This window comes from Eubalaena glacialis, chromosome X (assembly GCF_028564815.1).
Source record: "Eubalaena glacialis isolate mEubGla1 chromosome X, mEubGla1.1.hap2.+ XY, whole genome shotgun sequence".
Taxonomy (NCBI): Eukaryota; Metazoa; Chordata; class Mammalia; order Artiodactyla; family Balaenidae; genus Eubalaena; species Eubalaena glacialis.
Genome location: NC_083736.1, coordinates 35,527,904 through 35,544,389, shown reverse-complemented (window position 1 = coordinate 35,544,389; position 16,486 = coordinate 35,527,904). Strand labels below are relative to the sequence as shown.

The window sequence follows — 16,486 nt, the reverse complement described above, 5'->3', positions numbered from 1 at the left end:
CTGGGGTATAACCTACACTCCAGAGCTCACTTGTTGGATCAGGCTGAAGCCCCCTTCTGTGGGACAGTGCCTGACATGGCACTTGGGTGACCAAATCACCCCAGCTTGCCTGGGACCCTCCCAGTTTTAGCACTGATAGTCCCATGTCCCCAGAAAGCCCTGGGTCCCTCTTAAACTCAAGAAGCAGAAGCAAGGAGGAATTTTTAGGCCTCACATATTCACCTCTGAATGTCTTAGCTTATCAGAGTGAACCACAGCAGCGACTACTGAGATAACAGCAAACACATGCTCAGGCAGAAACACTGGTGGACAGTTTTGTGAATCATCATCCCTTAATGAGAAGATCAGTTCTATCTTTTACTTCATTTCTGAAATGGCTTCTATTTAGGGGAGCTTTCCCTTCAAAAGGCTCCTGATAGGAAGTTGTAACTAATGAGAAACATAATGGTGAAAAGAATTCAGTAGAGAGGGGGTATGTAAAAGTTTCGGTGGAGATCCTTCAGGACTGATTTGTGTATGAGTCTCTTGTAGAATTAGTTTTTATCCTCTAAAAGGCCTACTTATTTTGTATGAGGCTGGGAGTATCTTTTTGTTTTAAATTTTATTGAAGTATAGTTGATTTACAATGTTGTGTTAATTTCAGCTGTACAGCAAAGTGACTCAGTTATACATATATATTGATACATTCTTTTTCATATTCTTTTCCCTTATAGTTTATCACAGGATATTGAATATAGTTCCCTGTGCTATACAGTAGGACCTTGTTGTTTATCCATCCTATATATAATAGTTTGCATCTGTTAATCCCAAACTCGAGGCTGGGAGTATCTTAACATAGGGCTTCTCCTAGGGGGATCTGCACTTTTTTATTTTGGTGTATTTATTTACGGACTTAATATGTAGGTAGAACATTTACATGTTAAGAAATTCAAACCACATAAAAGGATATACTGTGGAAATAAAGTCTCCCTCCTACCTCTATCCTTGAATCTCCCAGTTTCACTTCTCACAGACAACAATTATTACCAGTTTCTCGTGTATCAAAAGGGTTACTTTGGACCTATAAAAGAAGTCACGCTTCCCATACATCCTGTGAGAGATTAATAGCACGGTAGGAAGTAAGTGGGGGTAGCTTCACAGCCAGGACTCATATTTAAAAGGCTGAAGGGCCCCTGGATTTGAGTTTTGAAACACTAAGCTGGTATACATGCCATTGCTGTGTCCTTCACATTAGAGTGAATTTTTTTTTTTTTTTTTTTTTTTTTTTTTTTTACCAAATCGTAGTACTCAAAAAATGACAGCATCTTCCCCATGCCTTTTGGGATTTCTACGCTGTCTGGATTTCATTACTTTCTTCAGCCTTTGTGGTAGCAATGCACAAGAATGCCAGTCATCATAATGGCTGGTTTCAGGGTACTCAAAGGGATAATTCAGACATGCTTTTAACACAGACTTACAGGGTGAAAGGCATCAGGCAAGACTATCTCTTTTTGTAGAGATGGGAAATTGGAAACTCAAGAGGCCGGGTAGCTATAATAGTAGGGCTAGTAACATAACCTAAATTTTGTGGCCTCACCTGTCCTCTCCTTGAATGGAAGAGAAGTTTGTTTTTCACTAGGTAATTGCATCTGGGAATGATTTCAAAGGGGGTTAGTTTCAAGGCAGAAAGTTTCCCTACCTTTGGAGTAGCCACCTGAAGGTGCATCCCGAATTTCGCTGCACTCATCATGATGGAGTGCAGGATGTTATTCCCATCCCCAATCCAGCTGAGGGTAAGGCCTTTCAGAGAGCCGTAGTGTTCCTGAAAGGCAAGAGATGGAGGAGATTACATCTGGGAGGAAATCCACTTATGTGAAACAATTATTAGGGTTACAATAAAGGAAACATTCTACATCTCAATTTTAAATGGTTTCTTGGAAAGAATAAGCTACTAATTTTTTTTTTGCATTATACAGAGCAATTCAATAACATGAAGGTACAATCACAAAAGAATAGCAATATGTCCTAATATCTTAAGCCAAGATATCATATGAACTCATATGGAGACTCATTTTCATATATTTCAAATCTGAATCTTTGTTGTATTTATTCTTTCATTCAACAAATTGAGAACCATCAATGTCCAGACACTGTCCTTGGCCCTGGAGATATAACAATGAACAAAGGAGACAAAAATCACTGCCCTTATGAATCTTACACTTGTTGGTATAAGAAAGGGGAAATACAATGCACCTAGAACAGTGTAGCATGGTAGTTGAGTAAGTTCCCGTTTATATAAAGTTTAAAAACCATTAATACATTTGGTTGTTTATAGATATTGACATGTACAGTTAAAATATAAAAACATGCTTGGAAATTATAAATACAAACACCAGGATAAAAATTTCTTTGCGGGGTTGGAGGAAATGGGATCAGGAAGAGTTACACAGTGGACTTCAACTCTATCTGTAATATTTTATTTAAAAACAACAAAAAATTCTAAAGTAAGATTTGACAAAACTGTGTAATGGGCACATGGATATTTGTTTTACTTTCCTTGAAGTGTCTGTAGGTTTCATATATTTTATACGTTTATATATTTATAAAGATAAGATTTTAAAAAGAGAAAGGCTAACTAATTTGAAGATCACAGAACTACTGGGTGGCTAAGCTTGGATGTAAATCCAGGTTCATCTGATTTAGATTCCACGCCCTTAATAAGCTGCTATTTATTCATTCAGCTCCTACTTTGAGAATTTCCTTGATGAAGGCATTGCACCAGGTCCTGCAGGGGACAGTATGATGAATAGAACATTTCACTATCCCTGATGAATGTATAATCTAGTAATGATAAAGCCCCAAGGGGAAGCATTAAATTATCTGGCGTATATGTAAAGCCACAACTACAAACAGCCACTTGGTATCTAACATCGTTGTGTCATCCTCTCTGCATTAATCTTACCTTCATCACCAAAGAGTTTCATTTTGAGTTTAACCTCACATGTACATGTGTGTAGCTTATTCAAATGAGGAGGAAGATAGACCTACCTATCCAGTTTGCCCTGTCTCCCCAGAATAGTCCATAGACGCAGAAACCATGGTTGTTAGGATTCCCAGTGGCAAGACTGTGTAGATTGGCTGCGGCAAACCCAATGGGATGAATCTTTCAAAGTTATTCAAGTTTTTAATTTGAAGGGACATGGCTAAATCTGAGCCTCAATTCTATAAATTCTGCATGCTCTTAACTCCAGTCTTAAGCAATTTATTAAAATGATAGAAAATGGCCTCCTTCTCAGAAAGTCATTTAGTAATTGACCATTTTGAATGTTCAAAGCACACTCCCCCAGTCTTCACTGCCAAGTCACAGAGCCTGATGTATATGGATTACATAATGATTTTTCTATTTTCTGTGCTCCAGCATTCCCTATTCATCCACTGTGTTAAATATGGCACCAGAAAAGCAAAGGTTTGAGAACAGAAGTATCTATAATCCGTTTTTAGCAATGCCCTGTCTTCCTTGGATATCTAGTTGTACACATATGCTATAATTCTTTGCCAAGATATTATTTGAAAACAAAACACCAGTACCACAATTTAAATGCTTCCGTTTAGAGCTAGTTAGGAATTATTGATTTTGCTCTTGTGTGAGGCAAAGAAATAAGCCAACCTGGAGAGTGAGGTAATCAGCCAGGATCTGGATAGGATGGTACAAATCTGACAGCCCATTGATGATTGGGATGGATGCTTCTTTAGCCAGGATGTCCAGATCTGATTGTTTATACACTCGCGCCAACACTGCATCTGTCATGCTAGACAACACACTGTGACAAACCAAGAAAAAATCATCTAAGTTGATTATGCTTAATAATTCCTTCTGAATATAGGGTCTTAGACAGTAATAAGAAATGCTAATACATTAGAATTTTTACTGTTAAAACTACCTATCAACATGACGGATTTAGAAGCTAATAATAAACATGTAATCATTCCAGAAGCCAGATGTTGTTCCACTGATGTCTTAGCCAATGACCGTTGATTTTACTATTTTTTACGGAGATAAGAAACCAATTGTGAGCCTAGCAGTTGTGATAATGAATTATAATTGATATGTGGCAGTTGGTAAAGTTAAAAGAGACAAGACCAAAAACAAGATATACAGAGAAAAATTAATGAACTGGATTGTGGCATTTTGTGAGGGGGACATCATCCCACAAATATACACTTTCACTGTAAAATTGAAGGTAGCAGTGTGGCAGCCAAAGAGGTGCACACAAAGATTGTTTTGCAAGAGAGAACCTTCTGGAAGGAGTGCTATTAGCTGACAGCCCCCAGCTGCTGTACCTTTGGAGTCTGCTGCAGCATTCCTACTGAGGCCACACCCTCCCCAGGCTGTTCCCACCAAGGACGGAGCACGGGAGGGTCCCAGAGCTGGGCCATCCTGCCTGACACGGGACGTCTCTGATGGGCAGCAAAGATGGATATAACTATTCTCATTTTATAGCTGAAGGACCTGAGACACAAAGAAGTTTAGTAACTTGCCCCAGATCACACAGCTAAGTAAGTTGGAGGAGCTCATATTCAAACCAAAGTCAGTTTAACTCAAAAGTCCACGTTCTTACCATTACAACACATTGCCTCAAATTTGCAGATGATAAAAACCTGGAATGAGAAACTGGGATCCAGATTTTAAGCTCTCTCTATGTGTCAGAGTGATGGTGGTCCCTCAGCTAAAGCTTCAGCCTTACAAAAATAACAGGGATGGCCTTTTGTTTAAAATCTTGGTTTCTTCTTATTTAAAGGGAAACCGCACAGCAGAGGCTTCTAACCATTTTAGTTTTAAGGAACTCTTTTTAATGGCAAAAAAAAAAAAAGATTGGAAAGCCTCCCATAATAGTAGTTATATTAAATATATAGAGTCATTATTATAAGGTATCCAGTTAGCCTTTGTAATTTTGGTTCTGTAACTTACTAGCTGTGTGACCTTGGACATGTTATTTAATTTCTCTATGACTTAGTTTCTTCATCTGTAAAACCATAATAACAATATCTATCCCATTGCATTATTGTGAGGATTCATGAGATAACCTATATAAGATGCATAGTATGATGCCTTGTTCATAGTAAAAGATCAAAAAGTAATAGATGATATTACCATGTCAAAAGAAAATGTATAAAAACTAAAGCTAGTATTTAGTAAGGTTTTCATAGATTTGTATTTTAATCATCATATATTTGGAAAATTAGTCCTTCTTATATGTCTGAGACATTATTTACTCAGTCTGTAGAAAACTGTTGCTGCTTATAAAATTCAACGACCACTAAAAAAATTCCTTGCTCCCAGGGATTAGAGAATCAAAGATTGAAAACCATATTCCTGTAACAATATTTTCTAGACTCAGGTTTTTTTTCAAATTTTCACAGATTTCTCATACCCATAGTTCCTAGATTTTCAGATTTCATGGATCAGCAAAATTTCTAAAAACATATGGAGATCAACATATGATTCCTAACTTTTTGGTTAGAAGATTAAGGGCATGAGAAACAAGCAAATAAACACATATAATATGTTAGTATCTTCATTTAGTAAGAGAGGACATTTTAACAACAAAAAAGGTGTGAATGACCTAATCTCAAAAATGATCCTTGAATTAATTTAGCTTTATGAAATTCACTATATTGTCTTTATTTTTCTTATTTTACAACTTCTGATGAAAACCTCCCATGGCAGGGCATCAGTGGAGGGGTCAAGATTTGGAAACCAGTGCTCTGAACTGTCTAAGCACATTGTACATTGTAGTCTGAAAGAGGTGAATAAAAGAGCCACTTTAGAGTTTCTCTTGTAAAACAGGTGACGTTTGATGGTTGACTAAGACCGGGGTTTTCAATTTTTGCTGCATATGAAAGTCACCTGGAGAATTTTTAAAACTCTTGAGGTCCAGGCCATAATCTCTATCAATTTCATCAGGAAAATAGAATCTCTAGGGGTGCGACCTAGAGATCAACATTTTAAAAAACTTTCCAGGAAATTCCAATGTGCAGCCAAGGTTGAGAACCAAAGCTAGAACCTCACTTCTCAAATCAACAGCATCAGCATCACCTGGGAGCTTATTAGAACTGCAGAATCACAGGCCCCACCCAGATTTACTGAATCAGAATCTGTATTTTGACAAGGTTTCCAGGTGATTTATTTGCATATTAAAGTTTGAGACTCCTAATAAAGTGAAAATTGACGCCACCATATTTTTGAAAGTATCATCCATTCTTTTCTTCAAAACCTAACCAGCCCCCCTCCCCTCCCCCGCAAAAATCAAGCGATCAAGAGATGGCAGCCCACAAAGACAGAGGACTTTGTCCACAGTCTCGTTGGCAAGGAGTGCTTTCTAGTTCAGTTGAAAGAAAAAAGCATCTCAAATCCTGAAAAAGGAATAATTTACTCCCTTCCATTAAGGCCCGCATCTTTACAGTAACCAGCTAGCCTGACCTATCTGATGTCCTAAGGCAATGGGTCCCAAACTTGGGTGTATATCAGAACTAAGTGAATAACTAATAAACAACAGAGGTCCAAGCTCCTGAAATAGGGTAGACTGGGTCTTTGTACTTTTACCAAGTTTCCCAAATAACTCAGATAACCTTCCAAAATTTGAGAACCACTGTCCTTAGACATAGGCTATTATGTCAAAAGAATTTTAGATCTTCTCCCCTTTTTTCAAAATCACAATACAGATTCCCTTCACCGTACAGATATACTGATGTTTCATACTACAGAATGCAGGCTTTTAACTCCACCTTGAGAAAGTTATTTAGATGACGGTAGATATCCCAGTAAGATCTATAATTATAATCAATTTCCTATTTCGGATGAATTGGATAATTTTATGATACCTAAAATCCTATGAAAGAGAGAGAGGTAGAGGGGTGTTTGACCCCAAAGGATTTCTTTAAATATGCATCACTTCTTACAGTGTGTAGAGATAGAATAAAAAAAAAATCTGGATTAACCATTACAGTTGACTTTCTGGAATCTCCCAGTCAGAAAAACAGATCTGACTTCAGTTGTAGCCTCTCAAATAATTTTAGGGAGCTAGGACCATGGGCTGCCAACCTGTTATGGTTTTTATGAACTTTACAATGTGTTGTTAAGTTTTGCTATGTGTGTCACAGATAAATGTTATCTTAACCTCATAGATGAGAAAACCAAGGCTTTTGAAAGCCTTGAAGTAATTAGAGCAAGGTTAGGAAAGAATAAAGAAGGATGAGGCTGAAAGAGGGAGACACTAGGAGAACAACTGGAGAAGTCAATGCCCGATACACTTGAGTTTTTCAAGAATATTGAAAAAGGGCAGTTGTCGTCATTCCCTCCCTTGAACAATCCCAAGAGCTCTGGAACAAAGCAGCCAAAAGGCAAGCATGCATTTACTTGCCCTGTTTATAATGTGGAGTTGGTATCCCTGGAACCTCTATGGTATAATCTCATGGAATAGTGACTGGTCTGCTTTACTGAGGTTGCCCAACACCTCCTAGAACAGAGGTTCTTGACCTTGGCTGCACATTAGTATCACCTATGAAGCTGTAAAAACCCTGTTGCCATATTCTGCCCTTTGGAAGTTTAAATTAGAAGCTATGGTGGGGGAGTCACATCAATATTTTTTTATAATTGCTTTATATACTTTATAAGATTTAATCATCACAATAATATTAAAGGTTAAGTATACATACTTTTTTTTTTTACATATACATGTATCTATTCTTTTTTCAAATTCTTTTCCCATTTAGGTTGTTACATAATATTGAGCAGAGTTCCCTGCGCTGTACCCAGTAGGTCCTTGTTGGTTATCCATTTTAAATATAGCAGTGTGTACATGTCAGTCCCAGACTTCCTAACTATCCCTCCCCACCACCCTTCCCCGCTGGTAACCGTAAGTTCATTCTCTAAGTCCGTGAGTCTGTTTCTGTTTTGTAAATAAGTTCATTTGTAACATTTTTTTTAGATTCTGCATACAAGTGATAGCATACGATATTTCTCTTTGTCTGACTTACTTCACTCAGTATGATAATCTCTAGGTCCATCCATGTTGCTGAAAATGGCATTAGTTCATTCTTTTTAGTGGCTTAGTAATATTCCATTGTATATATGTACCACATCTTCTTTATCCATTCATCTATCGATGGACACTTAGGTTGCTTACATGTCCTGGCTATTGCAAACAGTGCTGCAATGAACATTGGGGTACATGTATCCTTTCAGACCATGTTTTTCTCTGGATATATGCCCAGGAGTGGGGTTGCAGGATCATATGGTAGCTCTTTTTAGTTTTTAAGGAGCCTCCATACTGTTCTCCACAGTGGCTGTACCAATTTACATTTCCACCAACAGTGTAGGAGGGTTCCCTTCTCTCCACATCCTCTCCAGCATTTATTGTTTGTGGATTTTTTGATGATAGCCATTCTGACTGGTGTGAGGTGATATCTCTTTGTAGTTTTGATTTGCATTTCTCTAATAATTAGTGATCACATCAATATTTTTAAAGCTCCCCAGGTTATTTCAATCTGAAGACAAGGCTGAGAACTATTATCCTAGAAAATAGAGTGAGGAGGTGGGAGGAGAGTGGGATACTCTGCTGCTGGGTGGAACAATAGATCAGTGTAGAGGAGGAAAGTCTTAGTAGTTGCTGAAATCTCATACTATAGGCAAAGTGAGGGATAACAACACGATATGTTGTACTGGAAAGAACAAGATTTCATACACTTCTAAAAGAAGTACAGTTGACCCGTGAACAATGTGGATTTGAACTGCACAGGTCCACCTAAACGTGGATAATATTTCAGTAGTAAATACTGCAGGACTACATGCTCCATGGTTGGTTGAATCCATGGATGCTGAGGAACTGCAGATACGGAGGGTGGATTGTAAGTTATATGTGGATTAACCCCTGTGTTGTTCAAGGGTCAACTGTATTTTCCTTTCAGCTCAGTCGCTACCAAGAGCAGTCCTGTGGCAGCAGCAGTAGCTATAATCTTCTCTCCCCTCAACACTTGTAAGCATCCCTAGTGCCCAAATTTTGGTCTTAATATTGTTCTATACCTAAAAAAGGAACCAGAAACTATTAGAGGATAGTTAATTCCATGTCCTTGGGCAGGATAAAATCAGTATAGGTCTGTAACACCCTGTTGTTGCTAGGAAGCAAAAATGATTTTAAAAATAGTAGGGGCAGTGCTAAAAGGAAAAAGAACTAGCTTAACCATTTGTCAAGTTGTGATCATTTATAGTAAAAATCATTAAGTAAAACATGTTGTGCTTATAAAAGGCCATGATGCTCATAAGAAAAGAGTTAATATAAAGAAAATGTACAAAAATATAATTGTAATATCAAAGAAGGATGAATATTACCATGTACATTTAAATTTATTTACTTAAGTAGGAAAGTGCTTATATATAACTCTATAGATACAGATAGATATTTCGTGGGTTTTTGTTAAGTGTATTTCTGTTCATAAAGTATAGATATGTGCCATTTTTAATGTGTGTAAGCCACAAATAATTAACACAACTTAGATACCAAATAGACCTAGAAATAGTAGAAACTATAACATGAATGGACAGGCCCCATCAGCATTTGTGGTCGTATGTAAAGTGAAGTAGAAGAGGAATCCTGCAGCTAACTAGCACCCGTTGCCACACACAATTTCCAATTAGAAAGATGATACAACCATTTATTCTAAAACAATAAGTTAACTGTCCTGAAGAAGAAATCTAAATTTTCAAACTCACGTTCCTGTCGCTCTAGTAGTGAAACCTCTTGGTGACCCAACTTATTATAAAACAATGCCAATCAGAAAGGCATATATTTCAAAATATGGAAACCAGGCCAGGTTAATATATCATAAACATATTGCAATGGGTCATGTACTGCCAGAGATTGAAAACAAATAAAAATTGAAGGATACCCCATCTTTTAACTTCTTTAATAAATCAAAATCCATATGAAAAACAGAAACAAGGATCCTATGGTAGACAGAATAATGCCCCTCCCCCAAGGATGTTCATGTCCTAATATCCAAAACCTGTGTATATGTTACCTTACATTGTGAAGGAAATTTTGCAGATGTGATTAAATTAAGGATCTTGAGATGGGGAGATTATCCTGAGCTGGGTCCAATCTAAGAGAGAGGATCCTTACAAGAGAGCCGCAGGAGGGGGGATTCCCTGGTGGTCTAGTGGTTAGGGCTTCGTGCTTCCACTGAAGGGGGCACGGGTTCAATCCTTGGTCAGGGAACTAAGATCTCACAAGCCGTGCGGTGCGGCCAAAAAAAAAAAAAAAGAGCGAGTGAGGCAGGTCAGAAGTGAGAGAAGATGCTGGCTATGTTCCTGGCTTTGAAGATGGAGGAAGGGAACCATGTGCCAAAGGATGTAGGCAGCCTCTGGAGGCTGGAAAGGCCAAGGAGTTGGACTCTTCCCTGGAGCCTCCAGAAGGGGCACAGCTCTATGGGCTCATTTTAGACCTCTGACTTGCAGAAGTGTAAGATAATAAATTTGTGTTGTTTTAAGTCACTAAATTTATGGTAATTTGTTAAAGCAGCAATAGGAAACCAATATCAGATCCCGTGATTAAAAGTGAAAACTAGGTTATAAAAATATATTCAAGTTAGTGGATGGCAGCTTGAATTTAATTCATCTTGAACTTAGCAAGCAGTTCCCAAACCCAACCAAAATTAAGTGGTCAGCAATCCATTAAACCTACATTCCTAGCCTCTTGAGATGATTTTTCTTCTTTCCAGTCTGCTAAAATTACACACACACACATTTAAATTCCAGGACCATGTAAGGATAAGAATAAAAGTAGGGGTAAGAATGTAAACAAAATTAAATCTATGATATTAATAGCATTGTGCTCAGTTTTATTGTTAAAATATTAATCAGCTCTCTAATCAGTGTGGTGTTTTATGTATATATTTTCCTTTTTAAAATATTTAGAGCATTCAAGAAAATCTGAAATGCTAGGCTTGTGATTAAGTTAAGTGTTTTAAAGCATTTGATTAAATTGCAATCAATGTTTAAATGGTTGACGAGACTTGTTTTGTTCATTTAATATGTATTTGATTTAGTGGTTGTATAAGTAGTGTGTGAATGTTTAAAGCAATCGTTCTGAAACTTAAACACGCATCAGAATCACCAGGAGGGCTTATTAGAACACAGCCAGTTGTGTTTCGGATTCAGTAGGTCTGGGTTGGGGCCCAGAAGAATTTGCATTTCTAACAAGCTGTCGGGTACTGCTTATGCTGCTGATTTGGGGACCACACTTTGAGAACCACTGAGGAATGTTTGCTCTTTTTTTTTTTATGTTTGCTCTTTTATGTTTATAGAAATACTAAATTCATAAGATTAAGATATTAGACTGTAAACAAAGTACGAGTAGGGAGTATTTCTATAGCACAAAAAGCCTCTTGGACATTAAAGCATCTATGAGCAAAGGGGAGTATGACAAAGCCTGATAGAAAATGTCACTTCAGTCGTTCAGCCATAGAAGCTGCAGGTGAAATGAATCGATATGGGGGAAGGAACAACTCCTAAGCTGTTTTCACATTGGAATCACTTGGGGAAGCAAAGATATTAAAGACCTTTAAATAGACAATATTATTTTGTCAATAATGTTGCTTTCTGCTTTATGTTTATAAGTCATAGAGAAATCACCATTCTTATTTTTCTTCTTCCAGTCTACTAAAGATCTTAAAAAACAACGACTTTTCACTAGAAACAATGACAGACCTGTAACTCGGGCTGGACTTACAGGCCCATTAACAGTAATCTGGGCTTTCTATAGCTCTCCAGCAATTTGACATCCCAGCTTTAAACATTGTAAGAGCTGTGTTATATGTGTTACAAATGAAAGGTTGACAAGTTAAAAATACTCTCTGGCTCTGTAATGACTTTTCATTTTGGTCTCTTTTCATTTCCATTGAATATATAGAGTTCTGTTTGCCTTCCGGTGGATTCCTGCAGCTTTGCAGACAATCTTAGGCATCTGTCAACAATGGTAGCAAAACAGCTTTTGCAAAATCCAAAGTATCCAAATTTAAAGTTTCTCACACATATCAATTTGCTCTGGATGTTTAATTACCAATATGAGGATTTAAAAAAAATAGTTAACAAGTTAAAATATTTATTCAACTTGATTTTGCCTAAGTGTTTAAAATGTCATCTATTTTTCCCCCATCATCTCTTTTCCTACTGTTTAGAAAAAGGAGAAGCATGACGTAGGACTTTAAATGGAAAGATAGTTCAAGAGATAAAATGTTAACACTGATTATTTCTGAATGATGGCAGTATTGGTGATTCTAGCTATTTTTTAAATCTCTTTAGTATTTTCTACCAAAAGGAATATGACTGTAATAACCAGAAAAAAACATATCATTCAAAAAAGGAAATTTCTCCCAAACATGATTTGGAAAGTAATTGAAAATGAAATAGGGCTTCTTAGAGTAATGGCTAATTCTTGGCCTTAATGAAGAAATGTGCAAGATGAGCCTGGAACATCTTGCCATATCAAAAAGCAATGGAGTTATAAAGACTAATAGAGTTATGTCAAAATGACCCAGTAGCCAACTTGAAGACAGATCACATTGGCCAAATATGGGACAATTTGAGCACCAATAAGAGTAATAACTGCAATGAATTGAAACCTTCAAATATATTAAAATGCATGAGTTTATGAAGATACTAAAAAACAGAGGGACATTGAGAAGAGTCATAGCAAGATCAATTTTCACTCAATTTAAAAGAGAACTTTCAGTCAGTTTCTATGAACTCTGGTCAGAAAAGTCAGACTGTATAAAAATGGAACAAGAACTGCAATGAACATACAATGGAATATTACTCAGGCATAAAAAGAAATGAAATTGAGTTATTTGTAGTGAGGTGGATGGACCTAGAGACTGTCATACAGAGTGAAGTAAGTCAGAAAGAGAAAAACAAATACCATATGCTAACACATATATATGGAATCTAAAAAAAAAAATGGTTCTTAAGAACCTAGGGGCAGGACAGGAAGAAAAACACAGACGTTTTAGAGAATGGACTTGAGGACACGGGGAAGGGGAAGGGGAAGCTGGGACGAAGTGAGAGAGCGGCATGGACATATATACACTACCAAATGTAAAATGGATAGCTAGTGGGAAGCAGCCACATAGCACAGGGAGATCAGCTCGGTGCTTTGTGTCCACCTAGAGGGGTGGGAGGGAGACGCAAGAGGAAGGAGATATGGGGATATATGTTTATGTATAGCTGATTCACTTTGTTATACAGCAGAAACTAACATACCATTGTAAAGCAATTATACTCTAATAAAGATGTTAAAAAAAAATGGAACAAGATAGCTCTGTATATAAACAGCACCCTGATACTGGATATTTTCATGCAGGCTCAAGAATGATTTTGAAGGAATGGTGTGGAAGAGGCATGAAAAGGATGGTTGATCTAAATAGCTCATAAAGATTTTTCAAACCTCAAGTTTCTATTATTCTTTAATATTTTTGCCCTTTGGTATGAAATCACAACTTGTTTAGGAATTAACTAAAACACCCAGAAAGCCAAAAGAAAACAAAGCAAAACATAACAATAAATACCATAAACAAAGTCTCCCATGGCTCCAGGAAGGTCTGATGCAGAGTCTGTGGCTGGGTAAACAGATACTAAAAACAAAGAAACAAACAAAACCCAAAACCCCAAACCCCAATAGTGTGCTGGGCCAGATCTTAAGAGCAAACATGGATATTGATGAGATGGGCAATCACAAAACAATCCTGATAATCTTAGAAAGAGTTGAGTAGTTCCTAAAATATTGGAACATGGTAGATGTGTTGCAAAAGCCAAAAGCAAACAGAAGTTGTATTCTCAGAGAGTCCTCCCATTCATTCTTCCTTTTGTCCCCATCCTGCCTTGAATCACTGTGTGCCCCCTAAATTCCAGTTGGTTATCAATGACATCTCCAACCAGTTGAATAGCTAATTGGCAAACAGTGGGAGGAATTTCTGGTTGTGCACAACGACACAATTGAGAACCCTGTAATCATTTAAAAATGGGCATTTCCTATTTTTACTTTTTATGGAAGCAGGCCAAGGCCCTAGAGGAGACATAGACTTTATCCCCAATGTAAATTGGCCAAGGAATAAACTTGCTGGCTGAGTCTCCCTCTGGGAGGGAGAATATTCCAGTGCTCTGATATCTCTACACAGGTTATAATTTTAGTTAAATCAATATAAGAATGATGAGGAAACAAGATAATACCTTCAGCACACCTAGGTGGGCTCCTCTCAAATGGGCTAAGGTTGGAAGAAGCCCAGGGATGTTGAATGAAATTGCCACATGCAAGTTATTTAGGAAGGCAGAAGCCTTTGGACTTATATGTTAGTTCCTAGTTTTGAAGACCTCAGAGATAAATGGGTAGGGCATAATGGCATTCAGAATGACCTCCTCAAAACGTGCCATATGAATTTCAGTGTTGGGTCAGCATAAGCTGACTAGGAGATCACAAAGATGGCCCGAATTGAATCAGAGCTTGTCCTGAGATTGAGTTAGGCCATAACTTGATTCAACCAACATTACTTGAATTTCTTCTGTGGGCCTGTCCTTTAAAAGCACTATCTGATTTATCCTCATATAAACTCATTGAGATACGTATTTGTATCTCCATTTTACAACTGAGAAACCTAAGTTTCAGAAGCAACTGGTCCAAACCACAGGGCCAATGTGGTATGAGCTGTGACTTGAACTGAAGCCCAACCCTGCTTCAAAGCCCCTACTCTTTACGCTGTGGCAAACTGCCTCTGAACTATGACTATATCATATTTCATGTTGTGAACAACTGGCTTTTGTTACCATTTACCCAAGGACCTACAACTGCCATGCTGCTAGTTTCTTGGTGGCCTCTGTAAAGATTCTTGGAGATATCGTATTTCCTATTAGATACAAATTTATTAGTACCTAATCAGGTATGTATTTACCATTAGGTGCCAATATTTTACAACATTTTACCAAGAAACCTAAGTAAGATTACCTTTTTTGGTCTTAATATCATTGGTATAACTATCTTAAGAACAGTATTCCAGCTTTTCAAAACATTCCTTTCAATATAACAATAGTTCACTCCTAGTCTTTTTTTTTTCCCCACTGCTACTCTTAAGAACTGTGTCTCATCCAAAAATCCCTTTATAACTTCCATTATTTGAGCTATCAGAATGACAATGATTTGAAACCCTTCCATGTTGCTGCAGGGGCATGTGGATATGTGCTTGTGTAGTGGGTTGAATGGTGTCCCCCAAATTCTTATCTACCGGGAAACTCAGAATGAGGCCTTGTTTGGAAGTAGGGTCTTTGTAGATGTAATTAGTTAAGATGAGGTCATACTGGAGTAGGGTGGGCCCCTAATCCAATGACTGTTGTTCTTCTTAGAAAAGGAGAGGATACACAGAGATATACAGAGAAGGTAAAGGTGGAGGCAGAGATTGGAGTGATGCAGCTACAAACCAAGGAGTGCCAAAGATTGCTGAGAGCCACCAGAAGCTAGGAAGGAGCAAGGAAGGATTCTTTCCTAGAGCCTTCAGGGAGAGCATGGCCTTGCTGACACATGGATTTGGGGCTTCTAGCCTCCAGAACTTTGAGAGAATAGATCTGTGTTGTTTTTAAGCTACCAAGTTTGTGGTAATATGTATGGCAGCCCTAGGAAACTAACACAGTGGTTTATGCTGATTTTCCTTTCTACTGGTTTTACACTGGCGGAAAACACTTCAGCGATCAGTACCATAAGTAAGTTACATCTATAGGGGACGTAATTAGAGTAGAACAATGTTACATTATTTGGTTTTATATGGTGCCTTTCATGCACATGGTTCCTGAAGCTGTTTTACTAAGTACTGTATTAAAGTGAAAATGACTGTGAAGCTATTATGCACCTTTCAATAGTGGACTCAGAGCATTAGGCATGAACAGCTGTCATTATGGAAGAAACAGAAAGCCTTGAAACTGGAGTGAAAATGCCCCACTACTGTTGCTAAGTTTCATCCTTTTTTTTTTTTTTTAATGGTAATACTTTTTTTTTTTTACATCTTTATTGGAGTATAATTGCTTTACAATGGTGTGTAGTTTCTGCTTTATAACAAAGTGAATCAGCTATATGTATACATATATCCCCATATCCCCTCCCTCTTGCGTCTCCCTCCCTCCCTCCCACCCTCCCTATCCCACCCCTCTAGGTGGTCACAAAGCACAGAGCTGATCTCCCTGTGCTATGCGGCTGGTTCCCACTAGCTATCTATTTTACATTTGGTAGTGTATATATGTCCATGCCACTCTCTCACTTTGTCCCAGCTTACCGTTCCCCCTCCCCGTATCCTCAAGTCCATTCTCTAGTAGGTCTGTGTCTTTATTCCCGCCTTGCCCGTAGGTTCTTCATGACCATTTTTTTTTTTTTAGATTCCATATATATGTGTTAGCATACATCCGTTTTTAAACTTC

At 37.7% G+C, this 16,486-nt stretch overlaps 1 protein-coding gene across 1 annotated transcript in view; it reads right to left on the bottom strand.

The window, feature by feature from the left end:
* OTC (ornithine transcarbamylase) overlaps positions 1-16,486 on the bottom strand; it is a 54,951-nt gene that overhangs the window by 12,051 nt on the left and 26,414 nt on the right. Inside the window, exons 5-6 of the mRNA XM_061178722.1 lie at positions 3,647-3,800; positions 1,679-1,801 (exon numbers count right to left, since the gene is read on the bottom strand). Coding sequence (XP_061034705.1) covers positions 1,679-1,801; positions 3,647-3,800 — 277 coding nt within the window. The remainder of the gene's footprint in view (positions 1-1,678; positions 1,802-3,646; positions 3,801-16,486) is intronic.